Genomic DNA, 13,375 nt, shown 5'->3' on the forward strand with positions numbered 1-13,375 from the left:
GCGCAGCCATGTCGGCCGGGGGCGGCGGGCTGGGGACCCCCCGGGCCCTGCCCTCCTCCGGGCCCCGGGCTCTGCGGGACATGCCGCACCCGCTGGCCGCTTCCAGCAGCGAGGAGGCGGCCTCCGATCTCACCCCCAGCCCGGACCTGCTGCTGCCCCGCAGCTTCGCTGACAAGGTACGGCCCGGCCGGGCTGGGGTGCGGGATTTGGGGTGGGGGATTGCAGGGCTTATTCTCCTGCCTGCTGCATCCCTGGCATCCCGGGGCTGGCTCTGCCTGCAGAGGAGCCCCCCGGCGATGCTACTGACCCCTCGGCAGGAGCGCTGGGCTGCTCCAGGGCGGTTGTGCTTCCACCCCCTCCCCGCAGTCCACACACCCGCGTGGGTTCCAGTCGCGCCCGGGAGTGCGGTAGGAAAGACTTGAGCAGCAGGCGAAATCCCAGCAAACCCCCCTCGGTCTGTTGTTGTCTTGGCTGCTGGTTAAAGGGGCAGGATGTGATCAATGCTCCTCTTCTGTTCAGTGTTAGGCCTTTATTGCACATGATGGATGATGTATCGATCCCGCCTCGCAAGGTGTAGCCTGTAGCCCAACGGGGAAAGCTCTGTGCTGCTGCTATTCTTGCTTACCCTTAGGCTTGTCATCCATTTGAATGTGATCCTTTCCCCTGGAGCCGCTTTCCTTGCCACTTTCCCTTCTCACAATAATAATATGGCAAGTAGGGTGTGCTGTCTCCACATCCCTTCTCTTTCCAGGTGTGTGTGTGTGCATACTGTGAGTATAGGTCTCTTGAGAAGTGCTACGTTTCTAAATACCTTGTGACTCTCTTCTCTCTCCGAGGAACTTGGAGCAACATTGATTGCTTTCCTGGGCAGACCATGCAATTATACCGGTGTTGCTCGTTCCTGCAGTGGTTAAGTATTTCTTATTGAGTGTGCATGCAGGCTTTTTTTTTTTTTTTTTTAAATTGTAGTTGAATAAAGAAATCTGGTCGGGTTGGGTAGTCGTTATATTTTGGGCGGCTTGGGGGGTGGGCCTGAAGCTTTCTCAAACTAAATTTCATTCAGTTAATAGGCAAATATAGGGCTTGGTCCTGCAAGGTGCTGCAGTCTTCCTGAACTCTGAATGGCATCCTCTGCTCTCATTGACTTGTGCAAGATGGGGCTATGTGTCAACAGTTACAAATCTGCTGTCCTTTGTTCTGGAGGCTTTGTGGCAGCCCTGGCTTTGTCTAAAGCCACGTGAGTGGAGTTCTCTACAGGGCAAGACTGAGGTGTTCTGGAGCCTAGGCATACTCTTTTTGCCCTGGCACGCTTCTCATTGCGGTGGCAGAGGTTCTCCCTCAGCATATAAGAGCTATCTGGTGCCACTGCTCCTCTCCCTTATCCCTGATCCACTGTTCCTTGTCTCTGAGGGGAATGGTGCCTCCCCTGGAGGAGAGGGGACATGCCCACCTGAGCCGAAGACTGTGTGGCACCCTTCTGTGACTTGATCAGCAGGCAAATAGTTGACATGTAGGTTATCGACATTAGGCTTTGCAGTTGGCACCCTTTGAGATGGCATGGGGCAGCTCACACCTCAGATCTGCATAGTAGGTTGTCAGTGCACTGAGGTGGATGTTACTGCCTTGGTTTACCTTCAGGTTGTGAACTAACATGTTGTCTTTGCATCCATAAGGCCTGGAGGCTCCAGCCTTGTCTCCCCCGAGGAGATTTGCATGGAAGTAACTGTAGTGGTGCAAACTCAGTGTGCTGCACCAGTATTGCTGATCCCGGTATGTTACTGGTGTAAGTCCTCCTCTGAGACATAACTACACTGGTGTGAATTTCCCCAGTGTAAACAGGGCCTTAAACTCAGTCCTTAAATTAAAGCTTAAATTCTGGAGCGCAAGCAGGTGCACATCTCTTCTTATGAGGCAGCTGAATCAGGTGAGCTTTGTCACCCTGATGATTTTTTGGGGGGCAGGGGATTGGGAGAAAGAGGGCTCTGCCCAAGAGTAGCCTCAGGCCAGCTGACAATATGCTCATAGGAAGCAGTGCAGGTGGAATCCACCTGTGCTGCTGGAGTCATCTGTGTAGGGTGTGGATGAGTGCTAGCTGCTGAAATTGCTGCATGTGTGATGGGGGAATAGATGCTCATAGTAGTAATTGACCTTATTCAAAGCTTGTCTGAGTAAAATATTCTGACACTAAAGCAGTGGAGAACAGCAGACTCAATTAGCTCTCTACCTGAAGGCCATAGCTTTGGTATAACCTCTCAAATAAAAAGAGATTACCTGAGCCTAAAAACCCAGCAGGTCAGACATGAGAAAAGAGCCGAGATGCTCCAGTGCTTCAGAATCTGGGGAAGGATTTGGCAGTAAAATCCAGAAGACAGTGAATTTGAGAGCGTCTCTCTGGGGTGTTCTCCCTTTCTGTCCCAGAACTCTCCCTCCTCTGTTTAATGTTCACAGGACTGGCAGGAAAAACTCAGCTTCCCTTTTGCAAGAATATTGGGGCTTTCTAAATAAGCAATATCTCTGTCTCTAATCTTATGGTAGCAGTAAAGTTTAAACTGCTTGTGTGGCTAATGCCCATTCCCAAGACACCTCAATAGGTTAAATTTAATGCCTGCTAGCTTGCTGACTGGCCTGATTGTCTTAATCTTTGGCTGTGACTGTTTCATCTCTTGGCAGGTTAATTCACTGGTTTGAAAAAATGGGTAAGAAGATACAAGTGTGGCTGAACTCTGCTGCCATTCTGGACTAGGTTCATAGCTCTTTCCACTGCCTCTCTAACTACCATCTGTGCACAGAAACTACATTTGTTTGCTCTTTGCCTCCCCTGCCTCCAGCAAAATTCATTTGCCTGGTATGAAGGGCTATAATACTCTCCTCTGTACAGGTTGAGATTGGGGTCCCAGTTCTCCCTGCTGTAAGTAGATATAAGCCCACTAACTGAATGGGGCTGTGCCAGGACTGAATTTAGCCTTGACTGTCTACTCCATGTCAACCAGAAAAGCTCTGCAATCCTGATGCCTATTTAGTAGGGATAGGACAGTTTACTGGGTCAGCCTGATTATGGACCTGTTTAGGATCTTTCAATAAACGCTTCCGAAACCCTTTGAAAGTACCAACCGTGCCGTGTTGGCTGGACAGCACAGAGGAAACTTGCACTGCCAGTGTTTTGTGCCCCACCCCAGAAGGGGTATGTGCCCCCCATATTCAGCAATGCTGCCTTAAATGGTAAAGACAGACCTAGTTCTGTTTCCTGTAAGCAGGCGGAACTCTGTTCGTTGCCTTTATTTCCCCGCAGCACTCTTCTCCTTTCTTCTCTTTGGCAGAGCTGGATAATGAGCCAGGCTGCTGACAGATAAAGCTTCTAGTGAATTCATTTAATGTGCAAGTTTCTGGAGAGTCAGTCAGTGGTAGCTCGTATACAGCGGGTACTAGGGTACCATGCCCACTGAAGTATGCAAAGTGGCTTATGTGACTAAATACGAATCGTGAACATCTCTGTGCTTGTGATTTGTTGTTTGTAGCAGCCTCGGGGTGTTCTCTCCCTGTGGCGCACGTACAGATGGCACCATCAAATCTAATGAAAGGTAAGCCCCAGGGATTTTGAGTGGGGTCTGGAGTGTAGAGTCTACGTGGGGCTATTAGAATGCTCTACAGCAGGCCTGCACAACTCAGTGGCGAGGGCCATATTACTGCAAAGAAAACAGCTGAGGGCTGACCCCCCTCCAGCGCCTCCAAAACACCATGACCCCCAGCCCCCCCTAAACACAAAACCACCACGCCCAGCGCTGCCCACTCACTCGGTTTGTCATCCCCCCATGAAATAAGGGGAGGGGAAAAGGGGGACAGTTTGAAAGAATTTCTGGGGCTATAAACTATGGGGGAAGGGGGGCAGTGTGAAGGACTTGGATGTGACTGTCCAACACAGGGGCCACAGGGAGCCGGGGTGGAGTGGGGAAGTGTGACGGGGCTGCGCAGGGGGAAGGTCCCTAGACCAGGGAAGGGGGCAGCAGTTGGGGCAGGGCAGGTGCAACACAGACACTCATACATCTCCCCTGGGGATTTCCTGGCTGCTCGCAGACAGTTCAATCCCTTCCCCCTGTCCCCCAATCACTATGGAGGCCGCCCTGGGAGCAACCAGCAGAGTAGCCACCCTGCTGTCAACTGAAGGAGGGGTTTGGGGGGGTCTTGGCCCAGTCCCGTTCCGTCCCCCGAGCTGTGGCTCGAGCCCAGGCCGGGTGCCCCTCCCCTTGCTCAGCACTTACCAGCTTTGCTCCGTGTCCCCTGACTGCTCCGATCCCTTTCCACACCCTTGCCCCCTGACAGTCCCCTCAGAACTCCCGACCCATCCAACTCTCCTCCTGCTCCCTGACTGCCTCCCGGGACTCCCCTTACCACCACTGGCCCTGGGCAAACCCAACAGCCCCACCCTGCCGCTTGCCTGTGGGCTGCATAGTGAGCCCACACGGGCCGCATGTTGTGTAGGCCTGCACAACAGTCACTGCAGCCTGTAGCTTGAGTGGTGAATCCAGCGCCTCAGACCCCACTCAAAATCCATGCAGCTTTTCTCCTATCAGACTTTGACTGTGGAGTCTGTGGGGGAGGAGAAACTGGAGGAGAAATGGACAAGAAGCTGCAGGAGGCTCTGGGGAAGCCAGGAAGAAAGGCCAGATGGTCAGGAGAAGAGCCACCCTAGTGAACTGATAAATCTGTCAGTCTGGCCCTGGGGAGAGCTGGGGGAGCCCTAGGGGCTTAGGTGGTGGTGAAGCCTCAGGGACTTGGGGCTAATGGCAAGTGAGGGGGAGGGGAGTAAGCTCCAGGGTCTGTGGAGAAGGGAGGAATTAGGGTGAAGAGAGGAGGGAGACCTTGGGGGCCAGGGTTGAGCATGGTAGAAGTTTGGGAGAAGAGGCCCCAGAGGTCTGGGACTAAGCAGGGAGTTACCCCTGAGGTTTTCCCACATTGTTTCTTTTACACCCACTTGTCCCAAAGTTCACAAGCTGTCACTGGTCAGTGTGCAATTAGGGTGCCTCCTATGTTTAATTTACTACTGCAGGAGCAGTAGTACTCAGTAGAAGGATGGCTCGCCTAGTATCTACATTCAGACTTGTGAACCTGCAATAATTTCTTCTTCTTTCTCTCCGCTTCCCTATTTGGGGTCAGCGACTTCTGTAGCCATCTTCCAAAACTCATAACTGTACACCTGGCTGTTGTGCAGATTGGTCTCTGTAAAGGCTGCTGATATGTGGTCCATATACCGAGTCTTTGGCCTCCTCCTTGGTCGTCTTCCATCCACGATCATAGCAAAGGCCATCCTACCAATATAACTTTCAGGTCTCTGCAGGAAATGTCCATACCAATGCAACCTAGCCTTCTTCAACATGTCTTCACCTAGGGGCACCCTCATTAAGCCCCTCACAACTTCATTTCCTTATCAAGGAGCATCTAACCATTTGACCATCTCAAGGTCTCTTTTCTTGTGTCTGGCCAAGTCTCTGTTCACAGGTTAGGATGGGGCAAATTATAGTTTTATGCAGTCTGCCCTTTTGGCATCTTTTTATCCCAGAGAACTGGGGTCAACTCCCTCTATTTGCACCCGAAGCAGCTTTGGTCTGATATGCATCACTCAGGAGACCACCATTGTCAGCAACCATTGATGCTAGGTATGTAAATTCTTGCACTCTCCTAAGCTCTCTGCCTATAATATCCTTTATGGTAGATGGTCGTCCCCCAGTTATCTTATTAATGTTCACTCCATGTCCTGCCTGCTGAAAATTGTGATGGTGCTGTTCCAAGTTGGCTTTCAGGGTGTCTCAGTCTTCTACACACATGACTGTTATCAGCAAACAGCATATTCCAAGGTGTCTCCATATATTCTCACTTATCACGTCTGTGGACAACTGCTAACAAAAGACTCAGTGCTAACCCCACATACAGGTCAATGTTTACTAGAAACTCTGTTATAGTCAAAACCAAATGGGGTACACTAGCTGCTCCTTTGCACATATCCTGGGTAAGATAGACCTATCCCTCAGGCACACCTCTCTGTCTCAAATTCCCATTTGAATTCTCTTGTACGCAATCATATGCCCTCTCCATGTCTATAAAGACCATACTCAGATGCTGTCTCTCTTCTCTGAACTTCTCCATAAGAATTCTTAGAGGATTCTGACTGCAAGAAGCTGGGACTGGATGACAGGATGGATCACTTGATGATTGCCCTGTTCTGTTTGTTCACTCTGATGCATTTGGCACTGGCCACTGTTGAAAGCAGGGTACTGGGCTAGATGGACCATTCATCTTACCCACTATGGACATTTTATGGTCTTATGATAAATATAGCAAAAATCATACGTCTTTCTGGTATAAATCTTTACTGACCGATTCAAACTTCATCCATTCCATGCAAATGCTTTTCAGTAATCATATCTCATACTTTCATAGTATGACATCAGCTTAATTGAATGATAATTAAAACACAGTATATTATCTCCTTTGTTTAAAAATGGGCAGCACAAACCTTTTGTCACTTATCCAGCATTTTCTTTCTTAAGAATCATTGAACAGACTTGTAAAATACTTGCTGACTTCCCTTCCCAGTGATTTCAGTGCATCCACCCATACTTCGTGTTCCTAAGTGCCTCTGCAACCTCTTCCTTCTGCATGCAATCTGTCAAGCCTGGTTTCGGCTTGTGTGTTAGTTCCTTCCTTGGTTTCTCCTCGTTCAGCATTCATTCAAAATTATCACACCAGGCTTTGTTGATTTGTCATATACCATGTTCATTTCTAATAGAAGCAAACTGATTCACATCCCTCATTATTTTCTCTTGCCTTAGTGAGTTTGTAGATGGTCTCTTCTTCCTCATATGCTCCTAGTTGGTTGTGTAGCCCATTGCAGGACAAATTTTTAGCTGTTGCAATACTTCGGCTATGTTTTTTTGCCTCCATATGCCTCTTATCCTTGCTCAAGCCACTGGCCTGCCATTTGTTGACCTTGATGGTGGAGCTTCAGTTGAGAAGAACAAGTCTCCCTCCTTATCCTTTTCAGCATTGGTTTAATCGCTCTTAGGGCTTCATGTGCCATTTCCAGCTATGATTATTTGTGAATCCACAGGTGCTCTTCAATAATGTAACCATGTAGCTTGTAAGAATGAAACCTAGCTAGCCATGGTTGAAAGTCTTCAGGAGCTTCTCACACTTTGTGCTGCATTACCTAGCATCGTCTCTGCAGTTTGGGGTAGCATAAAACAAACTTAGTTTTGCAAGTATCTTGAGCTATGTTGGAACAGGATTGCAGAACTGATTCTCTACAGCCTCCAATGCCTATCTTGTTGGCACAGCTCCTTCATTCTAACTGACTTGTATGGGGAAAAAGAATCTTGGCCCTTATTAAATAAGGTCTGTTAATTGCTGCAGCTTTTACAGTCTTGGCTGTCCAGTACACATTTTCCTTTGTCTGCTGCTGCCTCCATGACTCCGAAACTGGGCCTTTGGGCACCAACCATCCCTGTCTCTCTGATTTAGATGGATTCACTGCAGACTTCTGCAGAAGGCTGGTTCCTTCAGGATGCAATGCTCTCAGTAAGTATGTGCAGTGATATCAGGGAGCCTTTTCAAAACAAGGTCACAATTAGTTGGTCACATGGCCTACAGAATCTGAAAGTCCTTAGGTTAGCAGAGAGCAGCCTCTGATCCATGCTGCTGTAGAGAAAGGAAGCAATGATAGTTTCTCTCTGTTCCTTTTGTCTGAGAGTCCCAAGTCAGAGCCCTCTGTCTGAGGGTACGTCTACACTGCACGATTATTTCGAATTAGCTTAAACCGATATTACAAAACAGATCTAATAAAATCGGTTTAGCGCGTCCACAGTGGATCCCGAAATCGATTGTTTTGCATATCCATTGGTTCCAAGCTACCATCGATTTCAGGAGCGGTGACGTGGGTAGCTGATTCCTCCAGCTATCCCATTTCCCACTTCCGTGTTGAGACACATGCCTGATTGGGGCAGAAACACTGCCGCTGGTGTGTGGTACTAGCCTCACCCTCCTTTGTGAAGGCAGCAGACAACCCTTTGGCGCCCTTTTTCGCGGAGTGCATTGAGCAATCGCCTAGCACAGCAATCTTTCCCTTTTTTTTTCACGTGTGTGTGGGAGAATTAAACTGAGGAGCTTTCCCTGAACACGCCAGGACACTGTGGTTTGAACCTACAGGACATTGGGAGCTCAGCCAGAATTGAATAATTTTCAGAAGACTGCTGTGGACTGTTGGGATATGGATTCCTCAGACCCCTCCCTCCCTTCATGAGCGGTCCATTTGAGTCTCTGGCTTCCCGTTCGCTTGTCACGCAGCGCTGTTGTTATCCTGGAGTTTTTTTTCAACGCTTTTTGGACATTTCGTGTTCTGTGTACGGAGCTGATACAACAGATTTGTCTGCCCCATACAGCATCAGGACCTAGTATCTTCCCGACGTCTATGCTGGACTTCTTTTCGATTCAAAACTGCATCGCCAGCCGTACTGCATCCAGAGCTCCACGCTGGGCAAGCAGGAAATGTAATTCAAAAGTTCGCGGGCTTTTCCGTTTACTTGCCCGCTGCTCCGGTCAGATGCTGTCCAGAGGCGCGTCGTGGTTGCATCTGGGATGCGCCCGGGGCCAAATAACGTCGATTATCCGTCCACATGAACCCTAATCGATCTTATCATATCGATTAGTAGCGCTACTCCCAGTCGATTTGGGGAGTCCGACAATCGATTTAGGAGCCGTTAACTCGTACTTATTACATACGGTACGTGCTGAACGATACAGCGTTGTAAATCGGATAATCGGCGCCATTAAACCGAATTTAATAGTCGCAGTGTAGACTGGCCATGAGAGCTCAGCTCTCTACACATCACCTGCCCTACTTGTCTTTGTTTCGACACAATCATGCTGTGATTCACATGTTCGCTCGCCTCGTGCAGTGAGGTATATGTTTCTTCGTCATGGATTGGTTCCCAAGTGTCTCATTCAATGTGTTGCTTCCATTCTGAGAGACCATAGATAATGCAGATTTTCTCAATACCTACCTGATCCTCATGTCCTAGGGAAAAAAGAATCTATTCCCCTACAGTGGGATAACATGCCAGGGTCATCAGTACAGAGCAAAGCTACATAGCACAGAAATTCCATAGATTGCAGAATGCATACTTAACTGAGATTTTGCATTTTAAGGTTCAGACATCCAGTCACAAGCTCTTCTTGCACACTCTTCATGCAGTTACGTTGATGGCTCCCCCAACGTGATGCCTGGTCCATCTTCTAGTACAAAACAGTGTGCAGCTTTAGTGACTTTCTTTGTTCGCTGCGCTTCTTAGTCCCAACACACTTGCAGGCTCCAGTGAGGGGCACTTTCAACTTCACTGGCTTTACTTCCAGTGGAATTATTGCTATTTACATTGGCTAGTAGGTTGTGGTTAGAGGTAGGTACAGCATATAGATACAATCCATCCTTACACTGAGCTTCTGCATCTCTCTCTCTCTCCTCTCTCTCTCTCTCTCTCTCTTCCCCCGCCCCCCCCTCCTTCTTGGTCTCTTGGTTTCTGCCTGCTATCTCTATGATGGAAATTCCCGCCCCCTCCCCCCCTGTTATTTGGCCTTCTCTTTCATCCCTTGATCATTGTTACTGTCCACTCGCATAGCTGAAGAGAAGCTTTGGGTGAGATTCTCGGATTAACTCTGTTAGCCATTGAAATGAACAGTAAAATTCCTTATTGACTCAATGGACAAGTTTGCCAATGTGGATGAATTTTTTTAAATACTACCTCCAGAAATAGACACCGTTCTAAGTACTAGAATTCCATTAGGATTGGAAGGGACTTCAGATATCTAGTCCAACCCCACTGCTCAAAGCAGGACCAATCCCCAACTAACATCCAAGCCAGGGCTTTGTCAAGCGCGGGCCTTAAACCTCTAAGGAGAATTCCACCACCTCCCTAGGTAACCCATTCCAGTGCTTCACCACCCTCCTAATGAAAATTTTTTTCCTAATATCCAACCTAGACCTCCCCCACTGCAACTTGAGACCATTATTCCTTGTTCTGTCATCTGGTACCACTGAACAGTCTAGATCCATCCTCTTTGGAACCCCCTTTCAGGTAGCTGAAAGTAGCTATCAAACCCCCCCTCATTCTTCTCTTCTGCAGACTAAACAATCCCAGTTCCCTCAGCCTCTCTTCATAAGTCATGTGCCCCAGCCCCCTAACCATTTTTGTTGCCCTCTGTTGGACTCTTTCCAATTTTTCCACATCCTTCTTGCACTGTGGGGCCCAAAACTGGACACAGTACTCCAGGTGAGGTCTCACCAATGTCAAATAGAGGGAGATGATCTCGTCCCTCAATCTGCTGGCAATGCTCCTACTTATACAAGTGCCTCTTCACTTAGCTAAGCCTGCTGGGGCACATCAGATACAACATCTGAAGAAACCCATAACTAATAAGTTATGGCAGATGGGGAAGAAAAACTCCCCATCTTCTGTGCTCTAAAGGTTAACAGGATTACTCCTCTCTTGTGTATCTTGTTGAATTACTTCTCTATCCACTAAATACTTTACAGGAGTCCTCATTGTGTTGATTTTTTTGCTTGCAAAGATAAGGCTAGACAGATGCTGAACTCCACCCAGAAATTGATCTATCACTTCACAGCCCTAAGGACATTTTAGGGCTTCCCCTGCTCCAAAGTGCAAGTATTAGAATGGATGAGATCCAGAAACCACTGCATGTTAACAGAAATGAGTTACAAGCTATATTGGCAGTGTTGGCTCTTAATTGTGGTTCCAGAGAAGCAATTCCTAGTTCTAAGGCATTTTTCAAAATGCTGATGAGTTCAGAGAGGGACAGGCAAATATTTAGTGGCTTTCTGTGTTATGCTATATCTCGCTAGATAAAACTTCAAAATCTCTTATTTTTGTAACAGATCTGTTTTCCACAGAAATAATCTCAGCTGCTGTAGTCAAAACTATATTTAAATGTGCATCTCAGAACCAAAAATCTGCTCTCCAAATGGTCCCTTTTGTATAAATGATTCTGTTTAAGAGAACAGTAGAAACTGTTGACGACTTCTTGTTTTGAAAAGCCTTTCTTTCCTCCCCTCTTTTTTTTTAACTGGAAGCATGGGACTCAAACTTTGGCTTCTGTCAGCACTCCTTCTAGCAGTCTTCCTTCACAACCAGGCTGCTAGTAAATCCTGTCAGCATTTTCTCTATATAACTTCCACACTCAATCCCTTCTTCTGCCATTCCTGCTGCTGACACCTTGCTCCGCATCCTAGTTATCTCACCCTCCCTGGATGGTTGCATCACACCAGATTCCATTCACTATGCTTTAGTTAAGCTTACTTTGTGTAGATAACTCTTCCAACCTCAATCCTTGCATTGGCTCAAGATTTCTCTTTTGCACTATATTCTAACTCCTCATTTCCTGACCCAGCCTCAATAGAACCTGTCATGTTATCATCCTGATCTTTTCCCATAAGGAGCTTTGACCCTCTTTCAGGATGTCCCATATTTCTGAAATCTCTCTTGATCCTGTGTCTTCTCTTTCAAATCCAAGGAAAACTGGAAGAAACAAGTCAATAGTGAGCTCTGCTTCTCCTCTTATTGGACTCTGTTCTTACAAACTGACAAGATGTGGGCATACATCAGTGTCTTGTGCTCTTGTTATAACCTGTCTTCCCATAACAATCATTCCTTTGCTTTCCTACATCTAATATAGGGCATGATCCTGCAAACAAGATATAACTTTTATTCATTGAATTATTCATTGGCATTGCCGATCTTAAAACAATTATAGGGTTTTGGCTTCTTTTAACCACTGTCCTGAAAAAGCCTACCTAGACATGACTAGATTACAATAGGACTTCATTAAATATCCATCTCTATTTTGCGGCCCTTAGAAATTCACCAGTAGTCCTACAGTACTGCATTTGATGCTTGCTTTGGATTTTAAGGTTCACATACAGTAACTCCTCACTTAATGTTGTCCCGGTTAACTTTTGTTTCATTGTTACCTTGCTGATCAATTAGGGAACATGCTTGGTTAAAGTTGTGCAGTGCTCCCTTCTAATGTCGTTTGGCAGCTGCCTGCTTTCTCTACTGTAGTGTTTCTCAAACTGGAGTCGCCAGTTATGTAGAGAGAACCCCTGGTGGGCCGGGCCAGTTTACTTGCCTCATCCGCAGATCCAGCCAATCACAGCTCCCACTGGCCGTGGTTCGCCGCTGCAGGCCAGTGGGGGCAGCTGAAAGTGGTGTAGGCTGAGGGACTTAGTGGCCGCCACTTTCAGCAGCTCCCATTGGCCTGCAGCGGCGAACTGCAGCCAGTGGGAGCGGTGATGACCAGGCCTGCGGACGGGGCAGGTAAACAAACTGGCCCGGCCCACTAGGGGCTTTCCCTACACAACTGGCGACCCCAGTTTGAGAAACACAGATCTACTGCTTGCAGGAAGAGCAGCCTGTTGCAGCTTGCTTTTGGGGGTGGGGCTTGGAACAGGGGGGACCAGCAGCCTCCCTATCAGCTCTCCGCTCCCCTAAGTTCCCTGTGCTGCAGCTGCCCAGCAGGCTATCAATTGCAGCTGCCCCTCCCCTCGCTGCCATGTGTTGCTCCTGCCCTCTGTCTTGGAGCTACTCCCTGAGACTCCTACTTGCTGGGGGGGGAGGGAAGGAAGGAAGAAGGGGGGCTAATGTCAGGGTGTCCCCCTGCTCCTACACCTCGCTTACCCCATCTTCCATAGACCAGGGGGGACACACCAGGGCTCAGGATGGAGGGAGCTTGCAGCAGCTGCGGGTCTCAGCAAGCTGATCTAATTAACAGGGCAGTGTAATTAAAGGGGAAATGTGCGTGTATCCCTCCATTCCTGCTGTCTTATAGAATGAGAGTTAACCCTTGAGGGCTCAGCCAATTGCTAGTTTGATTTAGCAGTAAGGGAAATATCCCACCCTCTGACGACTCCACCTCAACCAAGCTTCTCAATCATCATCACTGGGTACCAGTATTAAATGTTTAAAACTTATTCATAGAGTGTGTGTGTGTGTGTGTTTTATATACACACGCGCACGTCTTTTGTCTGGTGAAAAATTCCTTGGAACCTAACTCCCTCATTTGCATTAATTCTTATGGGGAAAATGGATTTTCTTAACACCATTTTGCTTAAAGTCGCATTTTTCAGAAACATAATTACAACGGTAAGTGAGGAGTTACTGTATACTCTTTTTACCAGAAGTAGAAAGATTGGGGTTTCTTCTAATTTATTGTGAAACTTTGCCTTACTCACATTCCATATGAGTAGAAATGGGTCTTAAGAATTACTTTCTCTTTTCCCACATACATAGTTGTCTTTAAAAATTAGGTACAGAAATAA

General features: G+C 47.7%; 1 protein-coding gene across 2 annotated transcripts in view; it reads left to right on the forward strand.

Annotated features, from left to right (window-relative positions):
• The first annotated feature begins 7 nt into the window (after positions 1-7).
• The window catches only part of SNX30 (sorting nexin family member 30), a 67,461-nt gene continuing 54,093 nt past the window's right edge, over positions 8-13,375 (forward strand). For both annotated transcript variants that reach the window (XM_032763584.2, XM_032763585.2), the window contains exon 1: positions 8-176. In XM_032763584.2, the coding sequence (XP_032619475.1) occupies positions 9-176 (168 nt within the window). In that variant the 5' untranslated portion in view covers position 8. The remainder of the gene's footprint in view (positions 177-13,375) is intronic.

This window comes from Chelonoidis abingdonii, chromosome 6, assembly GCF_003597395.2.
Source record: "Chelonoidis abingdonii isolate Lonesome George chromosome 6, CheloAbing_2.0, whole genome shotgun sequence".
In the NCBI taxonomy this organism is placed as follows: Eukaryota; Metazoa; Chordata; order Testudines; family Testudinidae; genus Chelonoidis; species Chelonoidis abingdonii.